The sequence below is a fragment of the Rhinolophus sinicus genome, chromosome 1, assembly GCF_057876585.1.
Source record: "Rhinolophus sinicus isolate RSI-liver-muscle chromosome 1, RSI-T2T, whole genome shotgun sequence".
Lineage (NCBI taxonomy): Eukaryota > Metazoa > Chordata > Mammalia > Chiroptera > Rhinolophidae > Rhinolophus > Rhinolophus sinicus.
In genome coordinates this window covers 39,772,226-39,788,810 of record NC_142501.1, presented here as the reverse complement: position 1 = coordinate 39,788,810, position 16,585 = coordinate 39,772,226, and the positions used below count along the sequence as shown (strand labels likewise).

Below are 16,585 nucleotides of genomic sequence, written 5' to 3'. Positions count from 1 at the left end.
ATGAAAAATCTGAAGGTGGACAAACTGAGTATGCAGCTGGAAGCTGTGGGGTACTTTTCATTATAGAGGACTGATAAAAAACGAGAAAATGGAATTTATTTTTATTTTCCCAAAAATGTTACCAAAGAAACAAGTTCTGATAATCTAATAATATACATCATAGTTTTGTTTGCATTTACTGATTTCCTCCATATTTTCAGACCTATACTTTTTTACATTTTCTCCATATTTTCACTGTACCTAATTAAGTGTTGCTCAAATGGATATAAAAGTAATTCTGAAAGATGTAAAAACTGTTAAAATATGTGATAAATGATAAAATTGTTCTAAGCAGTCCTTGTATAAATAGTTAGGACAAGAGAATTTTGTTATAAGAATTCATATTTAATATTAATATTTAGACAGCTAAGTCACTATCTTACAAGCAGATCATGTCGTAAAGCAGTGATTGTGACATGGAGGTTTTTTTTCCTTTCTGGCCTTCACTGAGGTGTTAGTCGGAGTTAGTTGAAAATTGCCAATGAACAATGGGTAGTTGATTAATTGTGATGTTTGTTGATTTGATAATTACCACAATTTCCTGCTTTGCTTTGGCTTTGCAAATATGTCTTTATTATCCACAATAATACATACTAAAAGAAAGGCATCAGATCAATTAATGTACCCTCAACTGCAATTTTTGCAAATGTGACAAATCCAAAATATACTGTAGATTTGATCAAAATTGATACGCAAGTGTTAATTATTAGTTGTTTCAGAACAAGCTATATCCTGGAAGCAATCAAAAGCTTTAGAAAACATAAGACATTCTTAGTGTTTAGTTGTTTAATGATTACACATGGGAGGCGATCATTTTCAACGAAATGCAACTTTTTATTGTTTGAAAAGCAGTCAATGAAAGTATCTAAAACAAAGAAACAGACGCATGCCACTGATTTAGCTAATCCTAGCGTGGCTGACTCTTGTTAGCCCAGCCTGCCTTCTTGTTCTGCTTTGCATTTTAGGGAGTGTTTTTCTTTATTACTCTCTTCCTTCCCCTCTTCTCTGTCCTTTTACTCTTTCCCTTCCATTCCTTTTGCTTTCCTTTCCTTCTCTTTCTATATGTTTCAAGTTTGTGTAACTTAAAACAAAATTCCTACTTTTGTCTTCCTTAGAATTGATAAAACACATTTGTGTCAGATACAGAATCAAAATAATACATTATTATAAGAAATTCACACAGGCAGAACATATCATGCATCTATTTCAATTTGGGATAGATTATCGAAAAAAATAAGAAAACATGTTTGGTTTCTGTAAGTACAAAACACTGTTCACACAGATGCTCAATTTTATTGGTTAGCTATTTTGTTGAAAAAACATTTTAATGTATTTTTATGTGAAAATATTTGGCATCCCTTAATTGTCAGACAAACCACTCAAATCTGCCTTTTCTATCTTTGAGCATCTCTACAATTAATCATTATCTTAAAAATATCTAAGTTTTTGGAATATTTTTGTATGTGTGCTTTGGAGGGCATGTGTTATTTATTGTTCATGGGTGACAGTGTATTTTTTTTTCCAAAGCACCAGTTTTCTAAACTCTCCACCTCCCACCAAATGATTTCTTAGTAATATACAACACATCTCTGTCAGAGGAAAGGGGCAGTCCAAGAAATTCAGGAGCTTAATTTTTATGGTGAAGTTGAAGTATAATCAAATTTAACCTAGATTTTAATATTTTTGCTTGGAAAATAACAATTTTAGTAGTGGAGGAGATTTTGCTTGCCTATCCATAGATGTAGATTCCTATTTCAGTAGCATCATTCCTTTAAGAGTAAGAGTATATAATTGTTCTTGATGAGATTCTAATGCTTAAAGAGTAATTTTTTAAAACTTGATTCAACTTTTCACCTCAATCTTTAGGCATGATGCAAGTGGACTGTATAATTCATAAAATATTTATTAATTTTTTTCTTAATACTTATTCAATTTTACATGACTTACAGGAATAGGCTGGTGTTTCTCTAGAGGATGTTTGAGTCAAACTCCTTGAGGGCAGAATGGTTTCTTGTCCATCTTAAGTAACTGCCGCTTACCATAGTTCTTGGCAGATAGTAAATGCTCAATGAATATTTGTTGAATGAATTAAATGACGACCAGCGTGTCCCATTAACTTTGAATAAACTGTTACATTCAAAGCATTTAAAATGTTTATGTCTACTTGCTTTATAAAAACATCATCAGGTGAATGACAGCACAATTAGTGTTGTATGTCCAAATCCTGTGTCTTATTGAAAAGAACACAGGGAGAAAATGAAGTCTGATGCTTTCATCAGTTTGATAGAAGAAATGGGAGGCTATTTAGAACTGGAACAGCAAACAAATATCTAATGCAGCATAAACTTTAACAGGGCTCTTGGGAAAGAACAAAAGCTGTATCACAAATAAACATGAAAGCTGCCTGGTGTATGTTACTACTTAGATTGGTGGGCTGTTGCAGTAGGGGTGAGAGTAGAAAGAATGAAATTTCTCTCTGTGTCACTCTTTTCATATCCCTGTCTTTGGTTCCAGAAAAGGGCTAACAGTAAGACAATCTGTGAAGGAAAAAAAGTTAGATAAATACTAAGTTGGAAGAAAATACTAATGACTAAAGAGCGGGTGATTAAAACTCTAAGAATCCAAAGTAAAGTTAATGTAGATTTATAATACAGCTATTGAAAAAGCAATTGGTACAAATTTCATGGGCTTGTGCATGCCTGTGTATTTGAGGAGATGGTGTATATTAAGAAATCTTAGCATCAGAGATATGGACAATTATGGAAGCACTCTAGGGGAGAATATTTCAAATGACATTGGGAATGGAGGAATTGTGACCTGTGAGTAAAACAGCATGTTCCTCAGCAAGTTTTCTTGAACTTTTTACCACTACTCCCTGTCCACTCTCTAGTTCGACCCACTGCCGTTACACAAGGTTTCAGAAATTCTACAATGCAAAAACAGACGGTTAAACATTCTACAAGGAAGTGAGCTTGTATTCAAAACCTGGTGTTATGTTATCTTAGTTTACACACAAACATGGGTAGAAAGTGACGTATAAGGCAGGTGTTCATCCTTTCAGGGAAATGAAAGTCTGTGTGAGGTAGTTGTGATGGGTGCAACATATGAAGAAGAACTGAGTTTTCTCTGGTGTAAACCTACTTTGATAGGAAAAATACGAAAGATTTATACAACAGTCTTAAAGCATACTGAAGAGTAGATGCAATCTGATTTGGGAGAATTTTGGAGGACTGAGTTGAGGCCCATATATTTGAATATCTGTAAAACATTCCTAATAAAAAGAATTTAGCATTTTATCTCTCTATCAGTATTTCTTTGTCATTTTTTGAAAGGTTTATTCAATATCATGTCTGCTCCAGTTTGCTAAGCAGAGATTGTAATGGTGAACATGGCCAATCAAATCCTTGTTTAGCCTGAGGCCCATAGCTAAGGCAAAAATGGAAACAAGTTTAGTTACCAACAATTTCCTGGAACATGGTACCCAGAAATAAGCAGACTCCAAACAATGATAAGGTTGTCATGGAGAACTACATTCCAGTCTTCAATCTGTTTCTGCCAAGAAGGGTGGATTTGAATTCTACAGGCTTCTTGAATTTTCACTTAGCACCTGTTCTGATGAGATATTCTGAAAGATACCAGGAGACACCGGCCCAGCCAAAACTGACTAAATGCCATGAAGCTGTAGGTGCTCTGTTTATGATTTCACTGTGAAGAATGTGATCAACATTTTCTTAAAAATACGCATTAGTAGACAGTTACGCAAAGACAGTTTTCTAGCATGTCTTCTATACAGCTGAATCTGATGATTCCTTTTCCACTGCTCTGCCTTCTCTTTACTGTATGAACTTAGAGTTTGTTTGAAAAATCTTCTAATTTCCTCTGTTGAAATTTTTACACTTAGGCCAATGTCATTTGTTACAGTGTGTTTTAATTTTAAAAATAATATACACTCTTTAAAAGATTAGGAAAGTAGAAAAGGTTACCCATAATTTTATCATGCAAGTCTTCATTTCTAGTATGTTGTTTTTCCCCCATCATTTTAGTGACTATTCTTGATACAGAACTTTTATCCTTCTTTTAAAATTATGTTATAAGTCATTTTATATATTATTACATATTCTTAATAAGAATCATAGGCTACATACCATGTCAGCTACTATAGTTTACATCACCAACTTGCTATTATTCAATATTAACTTTGTTTCCAATGTTTATTATTATTGATACTGTGATGAACATAATTATGAATAAAGTATTTTTTATATATAGGATTATTTCCTTATGATATATCCTATATTGCCATTTAAAATGGTTGTACAAGATATGAGATTGTTTCTTTTTATTTTCCTTAATCATGGTAATTTTTTTAAAATAAATTTTATTGGGGAATATTGGGGAACAGTGTGTTTCTCCAGGGTCCATCAGCTCCAAGTTATTGTCCTTCAATCTAGTGGTGGAAGGTTCAGCTCAGCTACAAGTCCAGTCACCATTTTCCATCTTAGTTGCAGGGGGCACAGCCCACCATCCCATGTAGGAATTGAACCAGCAACCTTGTTGTTGAGAGCTCGCGCTCTAATCAACTGAGCCATCTGGCCACCCCAATCCTTGTAATTTTTATTTTAAACGTGTTGAATTCGTTCTTGTTTTTCTGGTTGTTTCTTTACCAGCATTGGTTATTACAACTAAAGAATATTTTTGCTAATCTGATACATGAGAAATAATATCTATTTTATTACTTTAATATCTTATCTATAATAAACTTTTGCTTATATTTATTGCAAATAATTTTTCCATTTTGTTTTCTTTTTAATTATGTTTAGTAGAGTTTTGACATAAAAATTTAAAATCAAATTATTTAAGTTTAGTTGATATTTTGCTTTATGTTTTTATATCAATGCATATGTAGTTCTAAGATAAGAAATTCCTTATTCATAGAGTGTTAACTATTAAATCCTATTTTTGTTTTTTAAAAGATATTGAATAATAATATATTCACCCGAATTTATTTTTATCTTAAGATATCATGTGATAGCTAAAACTTTGCTAACCTGGTATACTCCATATAAATAATCCTCTAAACATCATTTCTTGACTAATATGCTTTCCTATTGCTTTTTGATGCCTCCTTTATCAGATATTGAGTTCTTACAAATAATCAGGCCTGAGGACTGTGGCCATAGGCCTACCTGGACAAGTAGCTGGTACAGCTCTCCCCCTGCCTCCACCCAGGTGTTTTGCTGTGAGACTGTTTACATGAAGGTCACATTTCCGGGAGCCCAAGTTTCTGACCTCTCTGAGGTTTATACCCTTGGTGCTTTACGAATGTGCTCAGCATTTAAATAAACACATGCATTTTGCTCCTTTCAGTACTTTAGATATTTACTTGGCCGACATACTTCCAAATGACTTGAAAAGGCCTTGGGATGCGAGCCCATCTCCAGAGCATTTGCCCCAAGCAGAGCATGCAGTGGAAGTCTTCTGAACAGGATTCAGGAGTATTTCCTGGCTAATGTTTTCAGTACTGTGTGTGGGTGTGAGAGGAGATGCAAGAGAAGTACAGGGCAGACTTCTTGTCTTGAACAAATTCATGTTTTGGTTGGGTAATCAGGATGATGTGCTTGAAATATCACACACGAGCAAGCCCACAATACTACAATTTGTACTGTGTACAGAAAAGAGAGGAAACCAAGGCAGACTTGGAGAAGGGCCTGGGGTGAGGAAAAAGACTTCAGGAAGTCCTTCTTGGGTGTATCCTCCCTGGTTTTGCCCTTTACTAAGTTATAGTGCTATTTTCTCTTTTCTCCCCATGTATCTTACTGATTTGATGACTCTGGGTATGTTCCTTAACTTCTCGAAGTCTCGGTTTCTTTAGCTGTAAAATGGGGCTAATAATAGCAATTACCTCATGGAGGTTATTAGATAATATATGAAGAGTGCTCAGCAACAGAGACTCAAACATGAAAGTTATTAATGTATGTCAGTTTTCTTCCTCACAGTCCTTTCCCCTCCCCTCTACTAAGAATTGTTCTCACGTCTTTCATTCCCACTGGTATTCACCAGTTGGTGAATTTGGCCTTAGTAGTCTGTTTCGATTCAGAAACACAGGTAAAAATTCCTGAAGTAAACCTTTAAGAGCAGTCCAGAGTCCTGGGGGATCTTGGAAGTTGGACTATACTTTGAGAAATCTCTTAAATTTGGATTTTAGGAACTTAACTGTCCAAGCTGCCTTTCTTGTGGTCACCGGAAGTCTGTAAGAGGCCAAGTATAGTCTGAGTTCTGCATTACGTCGTCCCCATTTATCCTCTAGGAGACCACAGGCATGACAACATTCTCTGGTGGTAAATGGCAGTTTTCTCTGTGGGCTTTATCTGCTCTCTTCTGTGAAGAGATAAAAGCTGTCAGCTTGTGGAAGGAAGAGTTCCCGTGTGACATTGTGGGTGGTTTTGCAGCACCAGGCTAGAAATTTAGCCACTTTTTTTTTTTTTGTCTGAAGATTTGTTTTCCCTGTTATGTCTGACATGTCCTTGTTAAAGATTAGGTTTCGTTTTGTATTATAGACGTTTTTTAAAAAATTCAAGTGTCTTTGAAAGAGATCAAAATTTCAATATTTATCAAACATTTACTACTGTTTACTGAAGGAACTGATGTAAAAATGAAAGAGCTGTTGATGCAGAATCCCTGAAGATGAGCCTGGTATTGGCTTAGTGACTAATGTGTCTTCCTCAACAGGTTGCAACATCTTTCATGCTTGGTTTTCTCATGACTCTCAACATCGGTTTCCTCTCAAGTAATGGCAGTCATAAAAATAGCTAGCATTTATTGAGCATTTCCTTGTGCCAGGTACCATGCCAAGCCATTTAAGTATATTTTCTAATTTAAACCTCACAAGGACCATAGGAGTAGACATTATTGTCTTTATTTTACAGATAAGGAAAATGAGGCCTCAGAGGTCAAGTATTTTAGCAAAGACTGGCAGATGGTAAATTAGTGTTAGTAACTTAAACACATTCTATGTGATGCTTGTATTCTTAAATATTCTGGTATACAGTTATGGGATCCTTTTAAGTGATTGAAAAATGCTGTCCTGATTTTTAACTGGAAACATGAAATTGTATTTGGGAAAGAATTGTTGTAAATTGAAGTAGGGAAGATTTGGAATATTCCTATATTTTTCAGTAAAATTTCCATTCTTCTGTTATCAAGGCTGGGCCATGAACAATTCAATGGTAGGTAGTGTAAATATCTCTAAGGGCCTGTGACCCTATCAAATAGGTCAGAAAAATATTTTAATAGGATGTTAAATTGAGAGTTTCAAGAGAGGCATAACATACGATGAATAAAACCAAGATGAGAATTTTGAAAGGAAACACTTGAAAATCAGGGCTATAATCCTTAAAAATTATTTCCCTAGACCAAGGATATAAAACAAGTGGGCTGTTGGGGATAAGAGAGGATTTTGTGATGATGTTTGCTTTGGAGTGAGCTGCTGCTGTGTTCTGAGTCCTGCCCTGCCCCCAGTGCATGGGAGAGGACTCTATGTGTGTAGGTGGGTGGGGTGGGGGTGGGGTGGGGTGGGGTGGGGGGGTGAAAGGTGGTGATTGACTCTCATATCTTGTCTAGTGAGAAGAGCTTCAAAGGTGGCACTTGAGGAGCTTGGTGTTTGTCCCCTGCAGGTAGGGAAACAAAGCAGACTGATGTCAGACTCCAGCTTTGGAAACAGAGCGGTTAAGGGTCAGGAGATGGGCAGGATGGCATCTTTGGCAGGAAAATCAGACTTGCTGCTGCTTCAATATTGGCCTGCATTTCTGGAATTTTCCCAGGCTAAGAGATTGTTTCTTATAGACCACACCTTGAAAAGAGAGCTGGTTTGGGATTATTTCTAAACTTTTGTCTACAAGACAACACTTTGACAGCAAAACTAATGTCATCGACAAGGGGGCAGATGGACATTGTGTGACAGAGGTCAAGGTACCGGGGAAGAACACATCATCACTTGTGTAGTATTCCGGTTGTGAATGCTTAACCTCACCTAATTATGAAGAAATGCAAGGCAAACCCACATTCATAGGCTATAAATAAATGGCCTGTATTCTTCAAAAATGTTTGAAAATCAGGGCTATAATTCTTAAAAATTCTTTCCCTAGACCAAGGATACAAAACAAGTGGGCTGTTGGGGATAAGAAAGGATGTTAAATTTAATAGGATGTTAAATTGAGAGTTTCAAGAGAGGCATAGGATGGCTGAGGAATTGGTCCAGATCAAAAGAGACTGAAGAGATACGACAAGTAAATGCTATATGTATCCTGGAGGGGAAAAAATGCTATAAAAAACACCACTTGGACAATGTTATATTAGACTATGGACAGCAGATTAAAGTTTTAGATCAGCTACCTTAATTTGATAGCTGTTCTGTGGGTATCTGAGAATATCTTTGTTCTTAGGAATACTTGAAGTATTAAGAGGTAATGGGCATGATGTATACAACCTACACTCAGATGGTTCTAAAAACAAATTGTGTGTGTGTGTGTGTGTGTGTGTAGAGAAAGACAATGACAAAACAAACGTGGCAAATTATAAAAATTCTTGAATTTGGGTTAGAGTTACATACTCTTTTTGTAGGTTTTCTGTTTGAGACTATTTCAAAATAAAAATGAAAAACAAGTCCTTTTCTTAGCAAGGCCTTCCTAAGCCAATGTTTCAATCTCACCTCGCTCCCCATGCCCACACACAACCACTCCCTTCAGAAATGCTAGTAAGCCCCACTCTAGATCTGCTAAATCAGAATCTCAGGGGATGGGGCCCACGGACCTGTGTTTTAACAAGCTCTCCAGATGGTTCTTATACATATTTAAGTTTCAGAAGTGCTGGTTTAGACTAGTCAGGACCCATGCTTGGAGTTGAGGGGTGGTGTTAACCCCGCTCAGGCTGTTAGACACGGGGAAAAGGTAGACAGGTATTGGAGGCGACCACAGAATCTACCTCACAACAGTGGTTGAGAATGGTTATGAGATTCTCCTTCTATATTCCCCCCTATACTATCCACCATTTTCCTTCCAGCTTGTTCCTGGAATCCTCAAGTAGACAGCATTTTTTATCCCCAAATTTCATAGCAGGAAATATAAATGACTAATGTATATTTATTAGAGAACAGATCAACAGAACTCTCCACAGTGAATATAGATAGATTACGGTAAATTGGCAGAGTTGTCCACTTCTGACCTAGTGAGGTAGTGAGGTGGTAGAGCTCTTCCCTTATCTCCACGGAGGATGTTTTGGAGGGAAAATTATAAAGAGTGGTAATGCCCATGAGAGGAGGAGCCTGGCCTTGAATTTCCCAATTAAAAGCAGCTTGGTTGGTAGTTGGTATGTCAGAATTGTTGATCTGTCTGAGTAGGGAAAAGGGAATTGGAGAGATAGAAAGATTGACGGAATGAAGGAGATCAGTGGAACAATTTACATGCCCACTCTGGTGTGGTAAGGATGTATGAAATCCAGGACGGTTACATAATTTGCATGGCCCAGTGCAAAATGAAAATGTAGGCCTTTTGTTAAAAAAAAAAATCATGAATTTCAAGACGGCGTCAGCAAAATGTCAAACCAAGCATGGGGCCTGTCTAAGCATGTGGCCCTGTGCCAGCACACAGGCTGTAGACTATGAAGCAGACCCTGCCTTAATCTCCCAAGGTGAATAGGAGGGCAGGCTTGCTAGAATGCCACCCAAGAGGGTGGTCTGCCTATGGGGTATACTGTCAGTGGCAGAGCTGAGGGGGTTTGAATGAAGTGAGGCCAGGGTGAGCTCTTCCACTTCAAAGAACTATGCACTGTAGAGGTCCTTCCGAGCTGTAAACATCTTACCCACGTGCCCAAGAGAGAACCAACATTTGACATCTACCTGGCAAGAAGGCCAGTTTACCAATCAGTGTTGGCCAGACAAACAGCACTTGTCAAGAGAGACTGAAATCACACCTCCAATTCAGAATGATACGTTTGCCCATTTCATCCTGATCTGACTTCTCTATTCCAACACCCAGGGAGTTCAAAAGTGAAGATGTGTGGGTAGGAATAAAAGAACAGAGCACACCCCTTCCTCATGGCTGTCCCACTGATCTGAGGCAGTCTAGAAAAGATGAAACCAACATTTTAAACGGGAGTGGACTGGTGTGTGTGTGTAACAACTGAAAATAACGAAATCCAAGGGCTGTCCTTGGAATGTCATTAAGGAACAGAACATGTAGATTTGATGCAAGGGGGTGATTTAAAAAAATATATTTTATTTGTCCCTCATGAAGTAGACTGCGCAATAAACCAGTTACATATTAAAAAGCTATTCATGAAAGACGCAGTTGACAGGTAACAGATTATAAACACTTTCACCTCTAGTATTGATGTGAGTATCATCAAATGAACACTGAATATAAATTACCCTGAAAACATCTCTGATGGAAGAACTCTGTACTGGAACCTTATTTTACTACAGGCAATCCTCTGGGAATAATCATTTCAAATATTACACTCTGCTCTATTTATTACTTCTCCCTATATATATTTTTAGGGCATTGATGACTAGGGCTGTTGCATAGGAGACTCTTTGAATGCCATTTGGTTCAACAGATATTCATGACGTCTCCTGTCATCACCATCAGAGGTAATACAAATATTCCAGCATTCAAAAATTTGCATCAGTTATTTATTATTTCATCTATCTACCATATGTTTATTGCAGCCCTAAATGAGTACCGCTAGACCCCTTGAAGGATAAAATATGATTTAGACACTGATCTCATTCTCAGGATGCTTCTAGTTTGGTAAAGCTTGAGATGTACAGAAATGACATGGCAAGGTGCCTTGAAAAGGATATGCTTGTTAGGTCAGGCAACTGGCCTCCTGCCTATTTTAGATAAGGGACATGCCCACCACGAGCCTGAGCTTCCTCCCACTTCTAGACTAAATCCGGGTATGTGAGATCCCAGAATCCCGTACATAAATGCCCCTCCACCCACCTTCCCAAGCATACACTGCACAGCTGGTATACACAGGGATGGCCCAAGGCATGATTAAGGGAAGGCTGTTTGCAGTTTGCAGTGATTGTGGATAGGAAGAATCTGGAAAAGGGCGACAGCTCTCTCTGCACAACCTATAACATATAACAATTTTTTTTTGCTTAATTAGTGAGTTTTCATATTTAGACTATGCCATGAGGGGCTCCAATTACTCTTGTCCTGGGGAACCACACATGCTAGGGTGGCCTGGCCCTGGGAATTCCAGAGGAAGGAACTTTGCCTTGGCAGTACTTGAGACGCTTCCCTGGGGACATGGAGCTTGGGCCTGAGGAGAAGAGAAGGAGAAAGAAGAATTTCTGGCAGAGGGACCATCACACTGAAGGGCATGGAGACTGAAAGTGTCAGCTGATATGTGGGAAGTCGGGCTTTCCATGAGGAAATCAAGAGTGGAAGAGTAGAAACCAAGGTTATAAAAGGAGAAGGAGATGAGCCCACGGACAGTGTGGACGGCTAGGACATGATGAAGTGTCCTGTATTCTCTGCATAGATCCCATTTAGATAAACTGATGTTCACAACATCTGATATTCACACCAGCAGGTGACAGCCTTTGAATTTCCTTCTGTAGACAGTGGGAGGTCATTGCAAGTTTGAGGAGTTTTGACCAGGTCCACTGAGTAAAGGTCGTGCTCTGGCTTGCCATGAAGACAGGGAGTCTGGGCGACAAAGCGTCAGCACCAAGGAGCAGGCGACAGTATAGAACAGCGGGGAGGGGTCAAGAGGTAACATTTCTGAGATAACAGAAAGGAAGAAAGAGGTAGAGAAAGAGAGGAAAAGGACTCCAAGTCTTTGTGCCTGGATTTTTAAGAGGTTGGTGATGCCATTTGATGAACAAGATTTTTATTGGAATACAGGACATTTTGTTCATAGGTTGAAGGCAGAACTGACAGGATTTGCTGTGGGACTGAATGTGGGGTGAGAGAGAGAGAGGAGTCAAAAATGATTTTAAGGTTTCTAAGCTGAGCAAATGGAAGGATAGAGTTGCTATAAAAGCTAAGGCCGAGACGACCCTTTTAAGGAGGCTTGGCTGCTTTGGAAGGAGCCTTTGGTGGTTGGGTGACCAACTTTGCCAACCAGAAGTGTGACCATATCCCGTCCTCAGACTATACTGGGTACCCCAGTGGGCGGTGGGTGGTGGGGGTGGGGTTATTAGGAGGAAGAAAGGCATTGCACTTGAACACATGGCTTGAAGTTTGTACGTGTTCCTTAGCCTTCAGCATAAATAATCACCCATTTGTTTGGTAATGTGTTGTCCACAGAAAGTGTGTGCCTAGAGTAAACAAAGGAAAACATTCATGACTGACTAAGAATTGTTGAGCGTGCATTGGATGTACGGACAGGACTGTGCAACATGAGGAATCACAGAATGTAATCCGTGGATCTTTTTGATAATCAGAAACCTCCATTTCCAGGGTTCCAACTCAAGCTTTCAAATAGCTCATACATCCAATGTCTTGGAGGCTCCCAACAGTAATATCACGTGTGTAGACAGAGGAGGGCTTTTATCATGTAATATGCATTTCTAAGTTGCCAAGTAATCTTTTCCAAAGGAGAACACCGAAGTAAAGAGAGATCTGTCAGCTGCACAGTAGGACAATGACTGAGTCTAGTTTATCTCAACACACACAGGCTTTGCGCCAGCATTTCCTGGATTCTAACACTCTATTTTCCTCTATCCTCCAGGCTTTCTAAAAACAAACATTTGAATATTAAGCTTATTCGTCTTTCATATTCCATCATGTGATTATAAGTCTTAACGAAAACTATTTTTTGAACTGTAAGACTTTCTTGAACTGTAAATTTAAATTTTGGTTAGTTGCACAATTTGGCGCACACTCCTCTGCACGCCCTGAGTTCCCTTTGCCTTTCTGCAAACCTTGCTCTGTGGGGATTGCTTAGGTCACAGTTCTTTGGGTGGGGAGTTATAACCGCTATCCAAAGAGTTTGTTCTCTCCGGGTCTTCCAGAAAGGTAGGGCAAAAGCCTTCTAAAATGATCTTAATAAGATGAGGGCTACAAAAACAACAGACAAGGTGTGGAAACGTGTTCAGTCACCAGTTTCATTTATGACCTCTGGCGCCTTCAGCCTCAGCAGTTTTAAAAGTCAACAAAGACTGTCAGTGAGACAGTGAGGGTGGGCTCTCCGGAGATGGAAAGTTAAACCTGGGCTAGGACTTTACAGCAGGAGGCGCAGCCTTGGAGGTTTAAGAGAAGGTTCACCTCCAACCGTTAGCTACAAAAATTGCTGGCTCGGTAAAGTGACGTTTCCTCTGAGGAGGCTGGCCTCCACCTGGGAATCTGCTGACAGATCACGTTTCACAAACGCCAGGTACTTGGGACAAAAAAACAAAACTACATACTCCAAATAGAGACCCATCTTCCTTCCTTCCTTCCTTCCTTCCTTCCTTCCTTCCTTCCTTCCTTCCTTCCTTCCTCCCTTCCTCCCTTCCTCCCTCCCTCCCTCCCTCCCTCCTTCTCCCTCCCTCCTTCTCCCTCCCTCCCGTCCTTCCTCCCTCCCTTCCTTTTCCCCTTATTATCTTTCTTTATTATGTGTTTATTTTTTATTTGTATTTTTTTCCTTCTACACCTTCCCCTCTCTTCGTCAGCAAACTGCCCACCCCTAAATATCCACCCACCCCATCCCGGCTTCTCCTTTTCACCTCCGGGGGACTCGCTGGCTCATTCCGCTGCTCCGGTCCTTTGCCCCATCGCCAATTCTCATCCTCACTGACCCCTTCAAGCTCCAGGAAAGCGTCTCGGCACCGCCATCCTTCGCTTTCCCAGGCGGAGACTGTCGCACCCCAGATCTAGCCTCTCCTGGGCGGCTCTATCGCGCCCCCTCTCCCGCCCCCACCAGCTTGGGGCACCCGCCGCCCTCCCAGCGCCTCCCGGAGTTCCATCCGCGCGCCCGCCCCAGCGGCCACAGCTGCGGCTTGCCGGGTGGCCCGGCCTCCCCGAGTCGCCCCGCCCCGACCCAGCTCCGCCCCCGCCCGCCGCTCCCTGATTGGCCTCCCGCTCCCTTCTCCCCGGGCTCCTCTCCTCCCCTTTGCCCAATGGGCACCACCACCTGGTCCAAAAATTCCCCGGAGAGCACCCTGGGGCTCTGCAATCGCTAACTCCCTCCCGGTGGCTGTGACGGCCGCGGCGGGGCGCAGAGAGGGGAGGGGACGCGGAGGAGGGAGGACGAGGAGGAGGAGCAAAGGTGTTGGAGAGAAAACTTCTGAAAGAAACAGGAAACCTGACGGGGAGGCGGCGGCTGAGGCTCTCGGGGCCCCCCGCCTGCGCAGGTCGCGGGGTGTCTCCGGCTGACGCTTCGCTCCTGGCCAGCTCCCCCGGCGCTGGACAGGGCTGAGCCCCCACACTCGGCTCCGCCCGTGCCCTCCGCCGCTGCTCTCTGCCGGGCTGTCGTGCGCTCCATGCTGCCTCTGCGGCGGCGGCTTCCTTGAAAGGGCAGGAGGGCGCAGAGAAGAGGAAGGACGTCTACTTTGGAGCATGAAGCAGCATGTCTGATAAAATGTCCAGCTTCCTCTACATAGGGGACATCGTGTCCCTGTACGCGGAGGGCTCGGTCAACGGCTTCATCAGCACCCTGGGGTAAGCCGGGGGCGGGCTGGGCAGCACTGGCGCTCCGTCTCCTCGGAGCCCATCCCCGTCCCTCCACGCACCAACTGGTCCTCCTGCTCCCGCCGAGCGTGGCCCGGCCGCCGGCTAGGGTCTGCGCCCGCGGACAGAGCCGTGCATTCGGGTCGCTGGTTCGCTGGGAGCTGCCCGGAGAGGCAACACTTTCTCAGCAAGTTCATAATCTCAAACTTAGAGACACATCCGAAAAGGAGGAAGTGATTCAAAAGCTCTGAGACAGGCCGGCGAAGTCTTCGCTGGCTTCTCCTTGGGTTATTTTGATTACCATGTTTGTTTCCCCTTAAAGGTAAAACAGCACACCTCCTCTCCCCATCTTTTCTCGCTACCACTCTCAGCCCCTGTCTCTCAGGGTTGGGTTTGTAAGAGCAGAGGATGAAAGTCCGTGGCTTTGGACATGAAACTCAAGCGAAGTGGTGAGCCAAAGTGTGGCTTTTGCCCCGCGGGAGCAGCTCCCGGTGCCCTCTTCGCTAATTTCCTTTTGGCCTTGCCGAACTAGGACTCGTCCCGCGGTCGGGGACACAGCCTGGGGGCCTCAGAGATCACGGTGCTAGAACTCAGACCTGCTTTCACCACTTCCCGGGCCTTGGCCCACTGAAATGCTGAATCTCCTTTTGGAAATCAGCCAACTGCAGTGCTCTTGAGATTTGGATTGGTTTATGAATGGATATATACATACATACATACATACATACATACATATATGCACACACATATATACATATATATGTATATGTATTGCTAGATGGTTAAGTAAGACTTCCTTGATTACTAGTATTTTCTCTATGTCTTGACTGAAAATACTAGGTCACAGTTTAAATGCACACTGCAATATATTTTGATGTGTCTATACATTTTTTGTTACCTAATGGTCTCAGCACGTAGACTGCCGAGAGAATTCAGGCTGCAGAACTGGTGTTTCTACTCCTGCTGGTCACTTTTCTGTTAGGTTTTAGGGTACATGACTTAACATGCAATGCTCCTAGACCATGACTTCCAGCCATGTTATAACGGGAGTGGTGCCTACTCGACAGCGGACCTGGAAGTCACCAGAACTTCCATAGATTCTGTTACCGTGTTTCCCCGAAATTAAGATCTAGCTGGGCCATCAGCTGTAATGCGTCTTTTGGAGGAAAATTTAATATAAGACCGGGTATTATATTATATTGTATTATATTATGCAATTATAAATTTTTGCTCCAAAAATTTGCACTTGTATATTATGCAATTATAAATTTTTGCTCCAAAAATTTGCACTTGTATATTATGCAATTATAAATTTTTGCTCCAAAAATTTTGCTCCAAAAATTTGCAATTTGCTGCAATTGTATTATATTATGCAATTATAAATTTTTGCTCCAAAAGACGCATTAGAGCTGATGGTCCAGTTAGGTCTTATTTTCCGGGAAACACGGTATTTATGCATCCCCCCTAAGTGGGTGAAAGTAGGGAAGTGGGTTTAATTTAATCCCTTAAGGTCAATGTTATTTACTTGTGAAACTGAAGTGTGCAAAAAAAAAAAAAAAAGCGTGGCAAGTGCTTAAGCTGGGTTTGTCAATCATGAGCTACCATTTGTTTCTGAGAGAATTCATAATGTAAGGTCAATTTTTGGGCCCCAATAACATTTTGCTGATGAATTCTGTGTTTTTGACCCTTGCCCTCCATAGATTCTCTGGGGGTGTGTAACGTGGTAGTTAAGCAGGGAGCACTTCAGGGCCAGAATGCTGCAGGTCAAATCCTGGCTTCTCCACTTGTGTCCCTTATGAGCACCTTATGACGCAGGTCAAGTTACATAATTGCTCTGTATTTCAGTTTCCTCTGGTCTAAAAAGCAGGAGCATTCATGGTTTCTGT

The 16,585-nt window shown here is 41.1% G+C and overlaps 1 protein-coding gene and 1 pseudogene across 1 annotated transcript in view; one reads left to right on the top strand and one right to left on the bottom strand.

The window, feature by feature from the left end:
* Window positions 1-13,752: 13,752 nt before the first annotated feature.
* On the bottom strand, window positions 13,753-14,590 carry LOC148759049 (uncharacterized; annotated as a pseudogene).
* Window positions 14,139-16,585, top strand: part of ITPR2 (inositol 1,4,5-trisphosphate receptor type 2) — a 432,120-nt gene continuing 429,673 nt past the window's right edge. The window contains exon 1 of the mRNA XM_019737570.3: window positions 14,139-14,690. Coding sequence (XP_019593129.2) covers window positions 14,599-14,690 — 92 coding nt within the window. The 5' untranslated portion in view covers window positions 14,139-14,598. The remainder of the gene's footprint in view (window positions 14,691-16,585) is intronic.